Here is a 19,566-nt window from a genome sequence, read left to right on the forward strand (position 1 = left end):
TGATCAGCCTTCTGAATTGTGTTTATTCTTAATTTAACTTTAAAACTTTAATTTTAGATTGTCTGTTGTTTTATTTTTTCTTTTATGTTCAAAATAAATTTCAAGAATTTAATTAAGAATTAAATTTAATAATATCAAGGAGCAAGTAGTTGTTCATCTAACCAGTTTTGCCAATTAAGCTTCCATCACACATTGCGTGAAAAAGTTCTCACCACATGCCGAGCACCGTGTTTCGGTCCATCTCGTTATTGCTCCGATCGTCTCCTTACCTTGCCAGCTGTCGTTGCAGACGCAGAGTTTTTCTCCGGTCAGGTCGCAGTAGCCGTGTTCGGGGCTGTCGCAGTTGTTCCTGCAGTACAGGACGTCGCACGCTTCTCCTTTCCAGTACTTGTCGCACTCGCAGTACACGCGACCTGACACCGAGTTCGCCGTGCTGCACCTGCCGTGACCCGAGCAGTTGTTGGGACACGAATTAATCCTAGAAAAGACACAAACACGATGATGAAAATTAGGAGCAAGTGTGGTTGAACATTCACACAGCTTTTCTGCCACCTGCTGGACATGCATGGGATTGTTGCAGGGAATAACTGGTTCATCACATGCATGATGGAATTAGGAGCAGGTGTGACTCATCTTCATTTCTAGTGCCTTTTGTTTGTGGCCACCGCTGCTGCTCCATGAACCGATCTCTAAAGATTAAACACGATGTGTCTCTTTTCGAGTCCCTGTGCATACGTAAGTAAGTGTAAAAGTTAAACAGCACGTTTTAGTGAACACAGATGATGACAGGGTGGTGTAGCGAGACGCCTCCCAGAAGTAAACCTCCACACTGAGATGGTCATTATCTGGGGAGGTGACGATTAGGTGGTTAAAGCTGTCGGTTTGTCAGCAGAAGACTTTGTGCAAATCCCCATCAGACTGGAAATTCACTCAGGGCCCTTGAGCAAAGACTTTAAACTCCAAGTTGCTCCCGGTGGGCCATTTTTATGCCTGTTTGCTCACGATAAGAAGCGGTTTACTCTGAGTGTTTCTGATTGCTGCACCCAGTAATTAGCCGGGTGGCTCTTAGTGGTGATTGGGTTCCAAATTAATAATATGCCAATTAAATTAATTTTTGTCCAGATTGTAAAAAATTACCCCCAAGAGCATCTAAAAAATTGAATCAGAATTAGATGACTTTTTTAACCCCAAAGGAAATTGTTTAATTTGCAGCTGCACAGATAAGGAGAGACACAAACTGACACCAGGAGCCTCGTACAAGAAAAATAACATATACAATCAAAATTTAAAGATAAATGTCCAAATAAAAAGTAAAGTAAGTCCCTTCAGCTGCTCCCTCGTTTTTCCACTCGGAGTCACCACAGCAGATCCAAGGTCAATCTGCATGTTGATTGGGCACAGGTTTTACACCGGATGCCCTTCCTGACACAACTCCACATTACACGGAGGAAAATGTTACAAGTTCTCCTTTAACTCTTAACACACTATTTAAACTCTGCACAGTTTTGTTGTCGTTGAACAAATCAGTTGTTGATTCAAATATACAAAATTTAACACTGTGAAAACGTCATTTTAACTCTGTCGATGCCTTCTTTTGATGCCTGCTTTCAGTTTTCAGTGGCAGTGTTACAGCAGTGTTGGAGGCTTCATAACCAGAAGGTTGTGGGTTCAAATCCAACCTGGGGTCTGCCCAAACAAGAACACATGTATCAATCCAACGTTAAAGTTTTAAAATTACACTCTGATATGTCAGAAAGTTTGACTTTGATTCTGTCAACAGTCTATCTTGAACTCTGGGACAGTGTTAATTTTGACACCGTGTGATGATTTTGCTGTGTTGGTTCAGCTCATCCTCACAAAGCGTTCATAATAAAATGTATGTAAATTAAAGCACAAAATTTGTACGGAACCTACGTAATTGTCAACCACACAGCAGTGATCATGTGACTGACAAAAATGACCGATATTCCGCTCACGTTTTATTATCATCATATCTTCAAGCGCGTATCCGGGTTCGGGTCGCGGGGACAACAGTTCCAGCAGGGGACCCCAGACTTCCCTTTCTCGTGCCACATTGACCACCCAGGCCAGTGTGGAGGTATAATCTCTCCACCTAGTCCTGGGTCTTCCCCGGGATCTCCTTCCAGCTGGATGTGCCTGGTACACCTCCCTAGTGAGGCGCCCAGGAGGCATCCTTGCCAGATGCCCGAACCACCTCAGCTGGCTCCTTTCAACGCGAAGGAGCATCGGCTTTACTCTGAGCTCCTCACAGATGACCGACCTTCTCACCCTATCTCATTATTATTATTATTATTGTTGTTATCATTATTATTATTAATGCTAATCATAATTTCTGAATGCAAAATTTTGAAATGCATATGTCAGTTCATTGGATTACGCATACATTTCGATGACATCATATGAAATAGTTGGCATGGAAATGGTTGTATTTTCCAGACTATAAACCCAGTGTTTTTTTACTGTATTATCATCTATGGCCATAAAATGGCATTGTGTACATGTATGACAAGCTGTTCCTGTATATTGAATAAAGAAAAGAACCTCTTTTTTTTTTTTTTGTCTTGGAGAATTAGCAAATTTAAGAAATCATGCTCTCAAACTGAAAGCCCACACTCTGGAATAAGAAGTAGTACCATAACGTTAATACTACTTGGAATAACACTTATTGGGACTATGTGGAACAGCAATAACAGCAAGTCAACTAAGCTAATTCTGTTATTGTTTACATTTTTTGTACTATAAATAAATAATGTATGTAGTTTTCAAACATTGAATTACACTACACATTATGCAATTTACTTTTTTTTTTTTTTTCATACCTTGTAGAGCAACATTAATTAGCTTTCTAACTTCTACTGGCTAACATGATGCATGAAGCAGTGACACTTTTCAAAAATAAATGTTACTTATAGGCCGGTGCACCTTGTACATGTTGTTGTTTTTTCCTCTTCATGATGCATTTTTTTGAAAAATGTGACAAATTACAGTAAGTGGCGAGTTTCATCAAGAACAACGGCTTATTTTTTTGTCAAACTGATTAGGATGAATTTTAAAAAATGGCAAAGGTAACTAAATAAATCACCAAATCCCCATCCAGATCAGTTTCTCTCTATGTAATGGATGCTTTTGAGCAAACATCTCAAATTATTTCAATCCTGTGTAAATGAACCATTTTTCTCCAAATTCCTGCTTTATTTTTTATGCAACTTTAGAAGTAAAATGAGTGATTGAGGGTGGACATGTAGACATACGAGTAGGCGATGTTGAAGCCGGTTAGATTGTAGGCAGCATCACTGAAGAAATGAAGCAGAGCGTAGCCGGATGTCGTCACCACCTCAGGGACTGTTTCGTTATTTCTGCTCTCTGGTACCACGAGACCACTGAGGGGAAAAAAAGAGAGAGAAAAACAGTGACTCCACAGTGGGATTAACAATATCAGGGTCAACATGGTGTTTGACAAGCTGATACTGAAATATTGTAAAATGGAACATTTCGCTGAGTATGAAGAACATCAATCAATCAAGAGTAAGTGTTGATGATGTTCATCCGTCCACCACATTTCCCATAAACTGAAAGCAGGTCAAGACGACGGAGGTGCCACACACCGCTGTGTCCTGACTGATATGAGCGTGATGGCTGACCTGCCCTTTGGTCTGTGCTTGTGATGGTCCTGGATCAGGACTGACATCCAGGCTTTTACTGACTTCCTGGATTTGGCCATCTGAAGTGTTTCTGGATGTGGGGAAAGTGTCAAACTTGTACATTTATGTCAGCAGTGAAGTCCATGTCTCTGGGTCTTCGTGTGTTTAAAGTTGACAGAGGATAAGGGAGACGTCAATCCAATGCGACCTCAACCCCAGGTGTGAACTGGCCCTGGAACTAACCTTACCCCTAACCTGGGCAGAGTTCTCCCAGGGGTTTAGTTGTCTTGGTGCCTTGAGAGACACGTTTGAAGAGCTTCTAGGGTCATGAGTTCTCTGGACAGAGGGGTTTGGTGCTATGAAGGCCAAATATTTAGGATCCTGGTGCTTCCTGCATGGTTGTGAGACTTGGACTTTCAGAGGGACCTACAGTGAAGACTTGATGTCTCGGATCCCAGTGACGTGTCAAATGAACAGCTACTTATGGAGACTGAGATGAGGAGTGTCATGGAGGGAACAGCAACACTTTTGGCCATATGGTGCATTTCTCTGTGCACGAACCAGCATGCAGCTGCCTTCCAGGACCCAAACCGGTTCCATAGTACGGTGGATGTGGTGACTTGATTTCTCTCTCCCTTGAATTTGTTGACACATATTTTCAGGATTTACAAAGAAAATCGGAGCAGATTCAGGAAAATGCATCAGTCCGATTTGACATTTTTTCTCAAATGTTCGTAACCTCCAACTTTCAGCCTTCTGTCAAAGGTGACACCTTCATCAAGAGGCTCCAAAACATTTCATCCAAAGGTTCGTTCCACAGTCCAGCTTTTATTTCATGCAATCAAAGATTTTAATTTTGAAATGTAGTCAACTTGTGTTTTTTTTTTTTTAATAAATGCAAATTCGTCAATGATGTAATGATGTAAAACCTCTCCACTGCTGCAGCTGCCCCCCCCCCCCCCACACACACATCCACACACACACATCCACACACACACTGAACACTCTAAGCACATTTACTGCAGGCTCTAATCTTATGTAATTCTGCGCTTTGCACATTCAAACAGCAGATTATTTTTTGCTGGTTTTAAGAGACCGCGTGATAAGGTGTGTTGGAGCACAGCAGAAACTGCATCTCCACTGAACCACTGTGCACCATTTTTAATGACTCTGTGCCGCCACACGCACCTGTCGGTTGTGTTTTTATTAAAAATGCCTAAAGGGGGTCAACCTGCCGACAATGACATTATTTCCTCAATTATCTGCACGGAAAGTCATTAAAATTCATCACAGATGTTCTAAATTGTCCCCCTCGTTTCCTCTGTGTGTGGCGCTCACCTGTAGACAGCGACCAGCGGGGCGTAGACGGAGTCCCCATCGTAGATGTACGTGTGGTCCCAGCTGCACTCAGTGGCAAAGTGATTGAAGCGCAGCCGGAGAACCGCGTTTGGACTGAGACAAAGAGACAACAATCAAAATACACATTCAACATCTTCTCTAAATCATTTTTCCAATAATAAGAAAACATAGAAATCTGAGAAAATGACAAAAGACACACAAATAAAATACAAGAGATGGTGGAAGCTGGTCAATAACTGAATTATAGCAAAGTTAAACCCATTTAAACTCGGTTGAAGTGGTTTGAAAACATGGTTTATTGTAGCCGGATTGGATGATTAAAGATTTTTGTTTTGTTTTGTTTTGTCCTTTATAACAAGTTAAAAATAATATTTGGTTTCAAATCTAAAGTTTTTGTTAAATGCTATCTTGTGTAATGAGGCTGTGTGGTTTAGAAGAGTCACTGTTTGCTATACAGTGGATCCCACCTCAAAGAGTTAAAAAAAAACTCTATCCTAGTGGTAAATCAGTTTTATTATAGTGTAAATGACTATGACTCGATACCGTCCCTGCAGGAATCATGCTGCTCTGCAAAACTTACTGTGCAGAGCAAGGGGGCAACAAAGGTCTTTGTTCATCAGTTGCATGCAGCATGAAGCGAGTGAGCGTCTACAGCTCCCCCTGGAGGGGACATCAGTCCACCACAGGTCACTTCCTCAGTCAAGGCTGGTACCCAGTTATAGCTGGGAGGACTGAGACAATGCAGATTCAATAACTTGTCCAAGGGCACGGACAAGTAGCGAGCAGCACAGACCTCGATTCACACTCGGTCCAGGTCCAGACATTGGTAGCACTAACAGTTTTGTCAACTATTAACTGCTCTGTTCATCTATAAGTCTGCACTATCAATTCCACCCCTGTTATTTAATGAGGTGCCATGTAAATATGATGCAAATCTGCTGCTATAAACAACAGGTGTGTCTTCTTGTCCCACAGCAGTCTGTGCTCAAGGTTCTTGAAATGGAGCAATATCTCCATCTGGTGGTTTTTTCCCATTAATGAGGGTACAAGAGAATTTCGTGAAGAGCTCTTGTATTCAGTAAATAGACAGAAGCTTCATTGTCATTGCAAGCACATCACACCATGAAATTAGGAACCTGCATTATAAAACCTACATTCTAAAAATTAATTAGCCAAATCAACCAATATATTAGTCGAAATGAACCAATCCACAACACTGATGTGACCAATTAACCAATCAAGATTAACCCTGGAGTCAGTGTGTGTATTTCTTCAATTTTGAGACTCAAAACCATAATAAATTTGGCCTAGTTAAAGTCAAATATACTCAGAGAAGTCTATCGTTTCCAAAAATCAGAGGGAAAACAGTAGCACTGCTCACTGTACCAACGGACTGGTATGTATCTGTTGGAAATAACCAATACCGGATCAAGCAACTATACTCAACAAAAATATAAACGCAACACTTTTGGTTTTGCTCCCATTTTATATGAGATGAACTCAAAGATCTAAAACTTTTTCCACATACACAATATCACCATTTCCCTCAAATATTGTTCACAAACCAGTCGAAATCTGTGAGAGTGAGCACTTCTCCTTTGCTGAGATAATCCATCCCACCTCACAGGTGTGCCATATCAAGATGCTGATTAGACACCATGATTAGTGCACAGGTGTGCCTTAGACTGCCCACAATAAAAGGCCACTCTGAAAGGTGCAGTTTTGTTTTATTGGGGGGGATACCAGTCAGTATCTGGTGTGACCACCATTTGCCTCATGCAGTGCAACACATCTCCTTCGCATCATCCGTGAAGAGAACACCTCTCCAACGTGCCAAACGCCAGCGAATGTGAGCATTTGCCCACTCAAGTCGGTTACGACGACGAACTGGAGTCAGGTCGAGACCCCGATGAGGACGACGAGCATGCAGATGAGCTTCCCTGAGACGGTTTCTGACAATTTGTGCAGAAATTCTTTGGTTATGCAAACCGATTGTTTCAGCAGCTGCCTGAGTGGCTGGTCTCAGACGATCTTGGAGGTGAACATGCTGGATGTGGAGGTCCTGGGCTGGTGTGGTTACACGTGGTCTGCGGTTGTGAGGCTGGTTGGATGTACTGCCAAATTCTCTGAAACGCCTTTGGGAGACGGCTTATGGTAGAGAAATGAACATTAAATACACGAGCAACAGCTCTGGTTGACATTCCTGCTGTCAGCATGTCAATTGCACGCTCCCTCAAATCTTGCGACATCTGTGGCATTGTGCTGTGTGATAAAACTGCACCTTTCAGAGTGGCCTTTTATTGTGGGCAGTCTAAGGCACACCTGTGCACTAATCATGGTGTCTAATCAGCATCTTGATATGGCACACCTGTGAGGTGGGATGGATTATCTCAGCAAAGGAGAAGTGCTCACTATCACAGATTTAGACTGGTTTGTGAACAATATTTGAGGGAAATGGTGATATTGTGTATGTGGAAAAAGTTTTAGATCTTTGAGTTCATGTCATACAAAATGGGAGCAAAACCAAAAGTGTTGCATTTATATTTTTGTTGAGTGTATATTGGTAGATGGTTCAACCAATCTGTTTTTTTGAGTGTGAGTTCTTATTTAACCTTATTTTATGATGTCATCTTTATTATAGCCTAAACGTATGGGCTTTAACCCCATGTTAATGAGGTTTTAACACCTTGCGTGGGGGTGGGGGGGTTATTTTTAAGTCTTTAACAGTTGGAGTTTGGTGATTTTTATTTGTGTGTGACAGTCGTAGAACGCTGTGAAAATAAATTATTTCTGAATTATGTTTGCGGCCCTTCATGTCATGGCCCTTCTGTGTTGATCGTCATCATTTGAAGTCTGAGCTGTCAAAACACGTTTCTGAGCTGTTCTGATAACTTTCAGCCAAAAACAGACCCCGAGGCAACAAATGATCAAAGCAACAACCCGAAGCAGAAACTGCGTCGTATCGTTCTTGGTCGAAATAATGAATTAAACAACACAAAATGCATTTTCTCAAGAAACATTTACTGTAAGAGGAAGTATACAAACTATTTAGAGGAAAAGAAGAATGGAACACTGACCGCAGGCTGAGACGCACACAGGACTTAAGGTGTAATTACATGATTATTACCGTGTGCAGCGTCCACTCGGCAATTAATGGACGCTAAGTATATTTCATACAAATCATTCCTGTTTGTACAGAATCAAAAAGCCTTATGGTCAGAACTTAAAAAAAAAAAAAAACATTTAAACAAGTGAGATTAAGGTGACGGGACGATCAAAATCAAATCAAATCAATTTTATTTATATAGCGCCAAATCACAACAAACAGTTGCCCCAAGGCGCTTAGGATCAGGAACGGATCAGTACTTACTGTCCTTCAATCAGCCACGTGCACTTGGTTTTATACTTATAGTTGACGGGGCCGTCTGTGAGCGAGCCGGACAGGTCCGTCAGCCTGTCAAAACACACAGAATACACTCATCACACACACACACACACACATACCGCTTATCTGCTTCTGAGCACTGGTGAGGCCTTCAAACACTCAAAAGATGGTTTCGGGTTGGATTACAGATCAGCCACAAACTGAGTCATCTGGAGTGGAAATTTTTTTAAATCTCGTGACCCTTGAACACAAAGAGACACATTCTCGTGGTCACAGTCGGTCTGATCATGTGATGCTGAATGTTTGGAAGCACTTCCAAAAGCGTGGATGTGGGACTGTGTTTTGGGAGCCGATGGGACCGGCCAAACCGGGTCTGGAGTGACTGATGGTCCAATGAGTGAAGAAGGGTTACAGTCATACACCTTTAAGAAATGACTCAATGGATCACACCAGTTAATCAGCCCCCCGATTACCTGGGCTGATTTTAAGATGATCGCCCTTGACTGACATCTGTACTCATGAGACCATAAAAATAAAAAATTTTAATAAAAAAGGAGGCTGCATTCACATCTGAGAAGTGGGTTTGAACGATGTCAAGACTCCACCTTGTGTCAGTCGATACATGGAGAAGAGTGCCTTAAAACAGTGGGAGCGGGTGTTTTGAAACGATGAAACGTGCAAATGCTGGATGTGACATTACTGAATAGAAAAAATCGTAAGATTGAAACAGATGATGCAGATGGCAGCATTCATTCATTCATTCATTCAGCTTTTATACCCACTTACAAAAGATCATGGGGGCTGGAGCCAATCCCAGCAGTCATAGGGCGTGATGCAGGGGACACCCTGGACAGGACACCAGTCTATCACAAAGGTACAATTATTATTATTATTATTATTATTATTATTATTATTACGTCCACCAAGGATGTAATAAAATCATCAGCGTTTATTTATTTGTTTGTTTGTCTGTCTGTTAGGCGGATTACATCAAAACTACTGCACGGCTTCTCACCAAATTTGCACCACAGATAGATATAAGGGCAGGTGATCAACTGCAGTCTGCTATCCCTACAGGACCTGTGTGCCTCCAGGGCCCTGAGCCATGTAAGGAAGATTGGGGCCGATCCCTCTCACCCAGGTCACAAACTTCATTACAGGAAGAACGAGGCAGGCAGCCAGTTTAGGAAATAAAAGTTTTTTGAAAGCAGACAGACAAGTTGTAAGAATGGGTTCGAACCTCACCGGAGAGGACAAACTGCCCACTGCTATTTCTAAGGATTGTTTAGAACTTGAGCTGAATTCACATTATTAGCTGAAATGACTTGAATCTGACCTTCTTTTGTTGTGTGCCTGCATGTGATGCAGTGTACACTTTAACAAATTACAAGATATATGTATTTAATCTAGTTTTGTTAACCCTCAGCACATAACGTGGTTGTGGTGATTTTCTTTTGATCCACAGACGGAGACCAAAAATTAGGGGAACAAAAAACAAACTACATTTTCTGTCATACCTAAAACTTTTTCAGATTAGTTCATGCTAAGTATTTACACATATAGCCAAATATTTACAAACATTGAGCTAAATATTTAGCTAAATGTTGAGACAAATATGCACCTTAATAAAAGAGCTAATTTTTCTCCTTGAAAGACATTAATAAAGTGTCTAATGACCAGTGGTGGGCACAGTTCTGCTAATCCGTTAACCACTAATTATCGAAGATAATGTTTTCATTATTCCATAAAACCATCAGTGGACTAATTATCTTCTGATAAATTTTGGTGTGGTAATTTTTAGACCGCTAACATTTATAAAGTCTGACATCAAAGATTTGAGTGTATTAGATGGGCAGTTTTATCATCTGCAAACAGAGAAGAGCTATTTTCAGAAAAAAACTGCTCTATCATCTGGAGAAGAAGGAAAACTGCTCACCGGGAGGAAAAAAAAAAACTAATTTCTTTTGACCCCATACTAGTTTGCTGGCAATATCACCGAAGTCACCCAGAGGCATACAGTTTTAACTTATGGTTAAATTTTTAACCAAACTAATTTCTGACAAGTTATTTAAATTAATGTCACATCTGAAGTTTTATAAAGTGAAAATATCAGACATATGTTTTAGTTTTAAAGTAATGCACTCATTTTGAAGGTTTTAGTGTGGACATGCTGTGCCCAGTGCATTATGGGTAATCTCAGTACAGTCACATTTGATTAAGATATAATGTAAAATATGCATTAAATGGGATTTGAATGTTAAAATCTGTAATCTGGATCAGATCAGGATCAAGCTTTGTCAGTTGATAAAGGAAACCATCCTACATAATGCTGTCAAATATGACAAAAGAATTGATCTTTTTTGACAGTTATGAATTTTTGAAAAATTGTTCAATGTTAAAAAATAGTAATTTTTCCAAATTGCCAAGATTTTTCCTGATTTGACCTTTGACCTTGAAAATTGAATCAGTTCGTGCCTATCAGGATATGAATCCTCTGGAAAAATATCATAATATATTAAATATTTTGAGTTCCAGACTGTTCACAAACAGACAAACAAAGAAACAAACTGGGGCAAAAACATAACTTAAGGTAAAAAAAAAAAAATAAAACACTGTGCATGTTCCTGTTGCCATGGGGATGGCAACAGTCGGTAGTGGTTGCGGTATGTTTGCGGTTTCAGCGTGCGTGTCCAGTCACATCTGTCTTCCACAACATGAAGGACTCTGCGCGAGGTGACAGTTGGCACAGCATGTTGTCATGTGCACGTCACTTCTCGGTGCACACGTGTAAGGATCGCGGCCTCTGCAGAGCGAGAGCAGAGCCACCGCCAAGGTGGGAATGTTATCCATTTGGCCACAGGACGTTTGAAAACTAAACTGGCACAGGTCTGTCCCAATGAAAGGTCCAGGACAGCTAACCACACCCCTCCTCAAACCGTACCAGGGTCATGGCGATAATGTGTGACTGTGCATTTGAACTCATCACACTCTGTGGATTTGACCAAATATCAAGAAAAGCCGATCATATCTGCTGATGAGGACTGTTAGGAGCACTCAGGATAACATGAAGGAAAACGAGAAGGGAGTCAGCGAGCGCACAGAATCTAACAGCATCCAATACCTCCATCAGCGTCCAACAGCATCCATCAGCATCCAACACCTCCACCAGCATCCAACAGCTCCATCAGCATCCATCAGCTCCATTAGCATCCAACAGCATCCATCAGCATCCAACAGCTCCATCAGCATCCAACAGCTCCATCAGCATCCAACAGCATCCATCAGCATCCAACAGCTCCATTAGCATCCAACAGCTCCATTAGCATCCATCAGCATCCAACAGCTCCATTAGCATCCAACAGCACCCAACAGCTCCATCAGCATCCAACAGCATCCATCAGCATCCAACAGCTCCATTAGCATCCAACAGCTCCATTAGCATCCATCAGCATCCAACAGCTCCATTAGCATCCATCAGCATCCAACAGCTCCATTAGCATCCAACAGCTCCATCAGCATCCAACAGCTCCATCAGCGTCCAACAGCTCCATCAGCATCCATCAGCGTCCAACAGCTCCAACAGCATCCAACAGCTCCATCAGCATCCAACAGCTCCATTAGCATCCAACAGCTCCATTAGCATACAACAGCATCCAACAGCTCCATTAGCATACAACAGCATACAACAACTCCATCAGCATCCAACAGCTCCATCAGCATCCCTTAGCATCCAAGAGCTCCACCAGCATCCAACAGTCCACTGTTTACTGTGGACATTCTCCTTCATCTCCAACCTTCTTAAATCCTGGTCACTTGCCTTTGATCCTAATCACTCGATCCTGAGCACTCTGATTTGCTTTGATCTTGATCACCCTGAGTTGCTCCAGACCTTTGGTTCTGATCACTGAGCTTTGATCTTGGTTTCTCTTTTTAATCCTCTTAATCATCTTTGATCCTGATGGCTGACCTACAAGATCAAAGCAATCCATAATAGGATCAGTGATCAGGATCAAATATCGGGAACAAAGATGAGTAAACACAATCACAAATCAGGATCAAAGAGGAGAGATCAGGATCAAAGCTCAGTAATGAGAAACCAAGGTCAGGAGCAAAGACAAGTAATGTGGAATACATGTCAGGATCAAACCTCAGTGATTGTGAGCAAAGATGAGTAAGCATGATCACAGAAGAGTGATCATTCTGATCAAAGATCAGAAATCAGCATCCAAGGTCAAGAACAAAGAGTGACCAGGCTTACGAATCAAGATCAAAAGCTTATTGATCATGATGCAAGGTCAGGAACAAAGAGGAATAATCAGGATTACAAATCAGAATAAAAGCTCAGGGATCAGGATCCAAGGTCAGGAGCAAAAATGATAAATCAAGATCAAAGCTTAGTGATCAGGAACCAAGATCAGGAGCAAAGAAAGAATGACCCCCATTTACAATCATCATAAAGATCATAAAGGTAAGGAGCAAAGGCAATTAATCAGGATCACAGTTCAGTGATTAGGATCAAAGTTCAGCCACAAAGAAAGAGTGATCAGGATTACAATTTAGGATCAAAGAAGAGTGATAAGGGTCCAAACCCAGTGATTACAATCAAGGTTAGTGACCAGGGTTAAATGATGTTAGAAAAGAGCTCATCTAAATAACCTCTCATCCTGTAATCAAGATCAAAGCAATCAGGATGAAAGACCAAGGCTCAAAGATGATCAAAAGCAGGATCTGTCTCTTGATACGACCCAAAACTTGACTGTGTTTTTCCACTAATTAAAGGACAAAGTTGGTGTAAAACTTCATTAAAATGTGTTGATGTGTTTTTGAGATATCCTGCTGACAGACAGATGGCAGCAAAAACAAAACCGCCATGTTGGAGGTGAAAGTAAAGAATATTCCAAAAGAAAACTGTGGATCTAAAAATATTTCATCCAAGCCTCCCGGTGATTTTGTGATGGTCCAACGGTTGGTGCTGCTGCCTTGCTGACAGCGTGTCCTCAGGGATCAGCAGGGATGGAACGGGACAGACTCTGCATACACCACCAGAATTGATTTTTATTTATTATTTTTCATGCAATTTGTAAGTAATTATTGGAAAACATGCAATCAGTGAGACATAAAAATGATCAAAGACACAATGAGACTCAGAGTGTGTGAGACCGGACAGATTGCAGCTCAGCTGGACACGTCAACTCTGAAATCTGTCCAAAGAAACACACACACACACACGTGAAAATGAGCCTGAGCAAAAGAACTGATGATAAAACAAGAAACCCTGTTGTTTAATCAGCATCTTTTTTTTGTTTTTTGCTTTTTTTTTTCTGTCTGTCCTGATCAAAAGTCGATCCAAAATATTCCTGCCACAGTAACACCGTCTAACACACTGGGATGATACTGATGATGAAAAATCTGTAACCCTCACTGGTTCTGGCACAAGATCACACGTCACCATCTTGCCTTTGAGAGATTATTCATCTTTGTTTAATTATTTTCATGTTTGACTCAAGAAGGTAAAGAATTTCATTTTTTATATATATATATATATATATATATATATATATATATATGAGGGCTGTCAAAGTATAGGTCCTTTTTATTTTTTTCAAAAACTATATGGATTTCATTCATATGTTTTTACGTCAGACATGCTTGAACCCTCGTGCGCATGCGTGAGTTTTTCCACGCCTCGCCTGTGAGCACTCCTTGTGGGAGGAGTTGTCCAGTCCCTCGTCGGAATTCCTTTGTCTGAGAAGTTGCTGAGAGACTGGCGCTTTGTTTTATCAAAATTTTTTCTAAACCTGTGAGACACATCGAAGTGGACACGGTTCGAAAAATTAAGCTGGTTTTCGGTGAAAATTTTAAAGGCTGATGAGAGATTTTGAGGTGATACTGTCACTTTAAGGACTTCCCACGGAGCGAGACGTCGCGCAGCGCTCTCAGGCGCCGTCGTCAGCCTGTTTCAAGCTGAAAACCTCCACATTTCAGGCTCTATTGATCCAGGACGTCGTGAGAGAACAGAGAAGTTTCAGAAGAAGTCGGTTTCAGCATTTTATCCGGATATTCCACTGTTAAAGGAGATTTTTTTAATGGAAGAAGTGCGGGTGGATTGCAGCGTCGGCTCGCAGCCGCCCCGACGCTCCGCCACAGGAAAAACACCTCTGTTGGAAGCCTTAAGGACAAGTTGGAACATGTCCAGCTGTTAAACAATTTCTCATATACTCACTCCACTGAAAGCCATCAAAAGCCGCCTGGATTTTACAAATGTTTATCAACACGGAGGTGTTTTTCCTGTGCCGCCGCACTGCGCCGGCTGCATCCCGACGCACGGACCCGTCCGCACGTCTTTCATTAAAAAAAATCTCCTTTAACAGTGGAATATCCGGATAAAATGCTGAAACCGACTTCTTCTGAAACTTCTCTGTTCTCTCACGACGTCCTGGATCAATAGAGCCTGAAATGTGGAGGTTTTCAGCTTGAAACAGGCTGACGACGGCGCCTGGGACCGCTGCACGATGTCTCGCTCCGTGGGAAGTCCTTAAAGCGACAGTATCACCTCAAAATCTCTCATCAGCCGTTAAAATTTTCACCGAAAACCAGCTTAATTTTTCGAACCATGTCCACTTCGATGTGCCTCACAGGTTTAGAAAAAATTTTGATCAAACAAAGCGCCACACTACTATTATTGTGAACACCCCCTTTTCTACTTTTTTTTTACTAATAGCCCAATTTCATAGCCTTAAGAGTGTGCATGGTACCTTGTTTCCCATGTAACAATAAGAAATATACTCAAAACCTGGACTAATCTTTTTAGTCACATAGCACTACTATTATTCTGAACACTAATACATACATATATATATATATACGAGGGCTGTCAATAAAGTAACGGTCCTTTTTATTTTTTTCAAAAACTATATGGATTTCATTCATATGTTTTTACGTCAGACATGCTTGAACCCTCGTGCGCATGCGTGAGTTTTTCCACGCCTGTCGGTGACGTCATTCGCCTGTGAGCACTCCTTGTGGGAGGAGTCGTCCAGCCCCTCGTCGGAATTCCTTTGTCTGAGAAGTTGCTGAGAGACTGGCGCTTTGTTTGATCAAAATTTTTTCTAAACCTGTGAGACACATCGAAGTGGACATGGTTCGAAAAATTAAGCTGGTTTTCAGTGAAAATTTTAACAGCTGATGAGAGATTTTGAGGTGATACTGTCGCTTTAAGGACTTTTCACGGTGCGAGACGTCGCTCAGCGCTCTCAGGCGCCGTCATCAGCCTGTTCAAGCTGAAAACCTCCACATTTCAGGCTCTATTGATCCAGGACGTCGTGAGAGAACAGAGAAGTTTGAGAAGAAGTCGGTTTCAGCATTTTATCCGGATATTCCACTGTTAAAGGAGATTTTTTTAATGAAAGACGTGCGGACGGATCCGCGCGTCGGGACGCAGCCGACGCGGTGCGGCGGCACAGGAAAAACACCTCCGTGTTGATAACCATTTGTAAAATCCAGGCGGCTTTTGATGGCTTTCAGTGGAGTGAGTATATGAGAAATTGTTTAACAGGCAGGACATGTTCCAACTTCTCCTTAAGGCTTTCAACAGAGGTGTTTTTCCTGTGGCGGAGCGTTGCGGCAGCTGCGTCCCGACGCGAGGACCCGTCCACACGTCTTTCATTAAAAAAATCTCCTTTAACAGTGGAATATCCGGATAAAATGCTGAAACCGACTTCTTCTGAAACTTCTCTGTTCTCTCACGACGTCCTGGATCAATAGAGCCTGAAATGTGGAGGTTTTCAGCTTGAACAGGCTGATGACGGCGCCTGAGAGCGCTGAGCGACGTCTCGCACCGTGAAAAGTCCTTAAAGCGACAGTATCACCTCAAAATCTCTCATCAGCCGTTAAAATTTTCACTGAAAACCAGCTTAAGTTTTCGAACCGTGTCCACTTCGATGTGTCTCACAGGTTTAGAAAAAATTCTGATCAAACAACGCGCCAGTCTCTCAGCAACTTCTCAGACAAAGGAATTCCGACGAGGGGCTGGACGACTCCTCCCACAAGGAGTGCTCACAGGCGAATGACGTCACCGACAGGCGTGGAAAAACTCACGCATGCGCACGAGGGTTCAAGCATGTCTGACGTAAAAACATATGAATGAAATCCATATAGTTTTTGAAAAAAATAAAAAGGACCGTAACTTTATTGACAGCCCTCGTATATATATATATATATGTGTGTGTGTGTGTGTGTGTTAGGTAACCAGCAACAGTAAACACAGTATATAGACCTGGGTTCGAATCCCACTCATGCTACCACACAATTCCATATACTAAGAAACAACCGTATATGTGTGTGTGTGTGTGTGTGTGTGTGTCCCTCTCGTGTCCAAACGGCACCTCGGAACTGAGTCAAACTTGGCACACACATACCTTGGCATATGGGGAGTGACATAGGCTACTGAGCACTTTACTAGTAATAGTAGTAGTAGCAGTACTAGTTGAGGTTAAACAGTGTTTTGTACTTGTAGCAGTCAGCTGCAGTAGTACCTCGAAGAGCTTAATTTTCTTCTAATTTTTGTGGATTCCGTCTTTACTTACAGTCAAATCCACCTTAGCTTGTTTAAAAAGTTAAATCTGTGATCGAGTCCAAGTCGGAGATCACACATCTGCAAGATAGTGATGATGACAGACGAGGAAGAGGAGGCTCGAAGAAGAGGAGAAATGAGAAAACGAACAGAGAGCTTAATATAAGGGCGGGCCGAAGAGAGTCCAGTACCTTCTAAAATATTTATCTGCTCCAAGTGAATAATTGATGGCGTACAGTAGACAGAAGCATGAAGGAAGGACGGGCGAGTACGCACGTCTTCAGGTACTGAATGCTTTCAGTCCATCTGTCATCGATGGATGTTCAATTTGGGACCACAGGTCTGAACATGCCACTGTGAACTCTGGAAAACTTTATTGATGAAACAATTGTATGATTAATCAAGTGGAATCCTTCCCACTGTTGCCAAGTGCTTGCTCACAGGGGGTCGTTTTGACCGTTGGGGTTTTTCCGTAATTATTGTATGGTTTTGCCTTACAATATAAAGCGCCTTGGGGCAACTGTTTGTTGTGATTTGGCGCTATATAAATAAAATTGATTTGATTTGATTTGATTTGGAAAGAGACGTCGGGGGGGGGGGGGGGGGGGGCGGCAGGCGGTTAACACCACCGACCTGTTAACAAAGAGGTACTGGGTTCCAACCCCAACCTGGAATGTTACTATGTGGAATTGGCACATTTTGAGTTTCACTCTCTTGTTGTCACATTCCACAGAAATACAGATCAGACTAACTGATGATCCAAAAACAATGACACAATCAACTGTTTCTCAAATTATAGTGTGATGCACAAAACACACTAATATGGTGCACGTAAATGCAAAATGACAGGAAAGGGTGAAGTGCTGGGTTAAAGGGAGAGTATTTGGACTGTGTCTAAATGTACCCCCTCTGTGCCCTGCGCTTTAGCTCAGATAGGAAATTTGAATTGGAGACACAGTAATTGATCTTGCAATGTGCACTATAGGGCGTGCACCACAGATTGCCAAGATAGGACCCGACACGTGTCTGTGCGCGACATTATTACACCGACATGTTTAACAACTGTAAACCAATAATAATAACTGATAATAACTAATAAAAAATCATTAGGTTTCTACAATTTGGAATTTATGCAAAAAGTGTTGAAAGCAATAATTAAATATAGCAATTTTTAATCAGTTTAAGCCTTTAAAATTAGTTAAATTTCAGATCAATGCATCACTTTGTTCTAAGTTTTCCTCAAAAGCAGCAAAGTGCATCAGAGGATTTAAACCTGTAACGGGATTTAATTAAACGACTATCATCCCTTAAGGAGGAGCACCAATTACAGCGGGCAGCGACACAAACTGCACATCTTAAACAAACATATAAGTGTCCAGTTTTCTAAATGGCCAAAATAAAGTGACAAAGATGCAAGACAACAACATGCTGTATTGATTTTCTTTTCTCTCTTTCCCATTAGAGCGCAAAGATTCAGGACAGCACAGAGTCGCATTAAGGAGACACGTGACAGAAAGCACACAGAGACACACCAAGTGATACCGTGCACACAAAGACCACCAGTGCAGCGTGCACTCAGCTGACGGTGACATCACCCATGCAAACAAACACACACACTCTGAATGTCTCACACAACCCCTAAAAGACCACGTCATTTCTAATTGACTAATTATCAATAATTCAGCTCTAATTACACTCTACAAAAATATAAATGCAACACTTTTGGTTTTGCTCCCATTTTGTACGAGATGAACTCAAAGATCTAAAACTTTTTCCACATACACAATATCACCATTTCCCTCAAATATTGTTCACAAACCAGTCTAAATCTGTGATAGTGAGCACTTCTCCTTTGCTGAGATAATCCATCCCACCTCACAGGTGTGCCATATCAAGATGCTGATTAGACACCATGATTAGTGCACATGTGTGCCTTAGACTGCCCACAATAAAAGGCCACTCTGAAAGGTGCAGTTTTATCACACAGCACGATGCCACAGATGTCGCAAGATTTGAGGGAGCGTGCAATTGGCATGCTGACAGCAGGAATGTCAACCAGAGCTGTTGCTCGTGTATTGAATGTTTATTTCTCTACCATAAGCCGTCTCCAAAGGCGTTTCAGAGAATTTGGCAGTACATCCAACCAGCCTCACAACGGCAGACCACGTGTAACCACACCAGCCCAGGACCTCCACATCCAGCATGTTCACCTCCAAGATCGTCTGAGACCAGCCACTCGGACAGCTGCTGAAACAATCGGTTTGCATAACCAAAGAATTTCTGCACAAACTGTCAGAAACCGTCTCAGGGAAGCTCATCTGCATGCTCGTCGTCCTCATCGGGGTCTCGACCTGACTCCAGTTCGTCGTCATAACCGACTTGAGTGGGCAAATGCTCACATTCGCTGGAGTTTGACACGTTGGAGAGGTGTTCTCTTCACGGATGAATCCCGGTTCACACTGTCCAGGGCAGATGGCAGACAGCGTGTGTGGCGTCGTGTGGGTGAGCGGTTTTCTGATGTCAATGTTGTGGATCGAGTGGCCCATGGTGGCGGTGGGGTTATGGTATGGGCAGGCATCTGTCATGGA

General features: G+C 42.0%; 1 protein-coding gene across 2 annotated transcripts in view; it reads right to left on the reverse strand.

Moving 5' to 3' along the window:
• The window catches only part of atrnl1a (attractin-like 1a), a 449,940-nt gene that overhangs the window by 385,625 nt on the left and 44,749 nt on the right, over positions 1-19,566 (reverse strand). For both annotated transcript variants that reach the window (XM_034184477.1, XM_034184476.1), the window contains exons 2-5: positions 8,392-8,475; positions 5,001-5,114; positions 3,273-3,401; positions 270-478 (exon numbers count right to left, since the gene is read on the reverse strand). In XM_034184477.1, the coding sequence (XP_034040368.1) occupies positions 270-478; positions 3,273-3,401; positions 5,001-5,114; positions 8,392-8,475 (536 nt within the window). The remainder of the gene's footprint in view (positions 1-269; positions 479-3,272; positions 3,402-5,000; positions 5,115-8,391; positions 8,476-19,566) is intronic.

Source organism: Thalassophryne amazonica, chromosome 13 (assembly GCF_902500255.1).
Source record: "Thalassophryne amazonica chromosome 13, fThaAma1.1, whole genome shotgun sequence".
Classification (NCBI taxonomy): Eukaryota; Metazoa; Chordata; class Actinopteri; order Batrachoidiformes; family Batrachoididae; genus Thalassophryne; species Thalassophryne amazonica.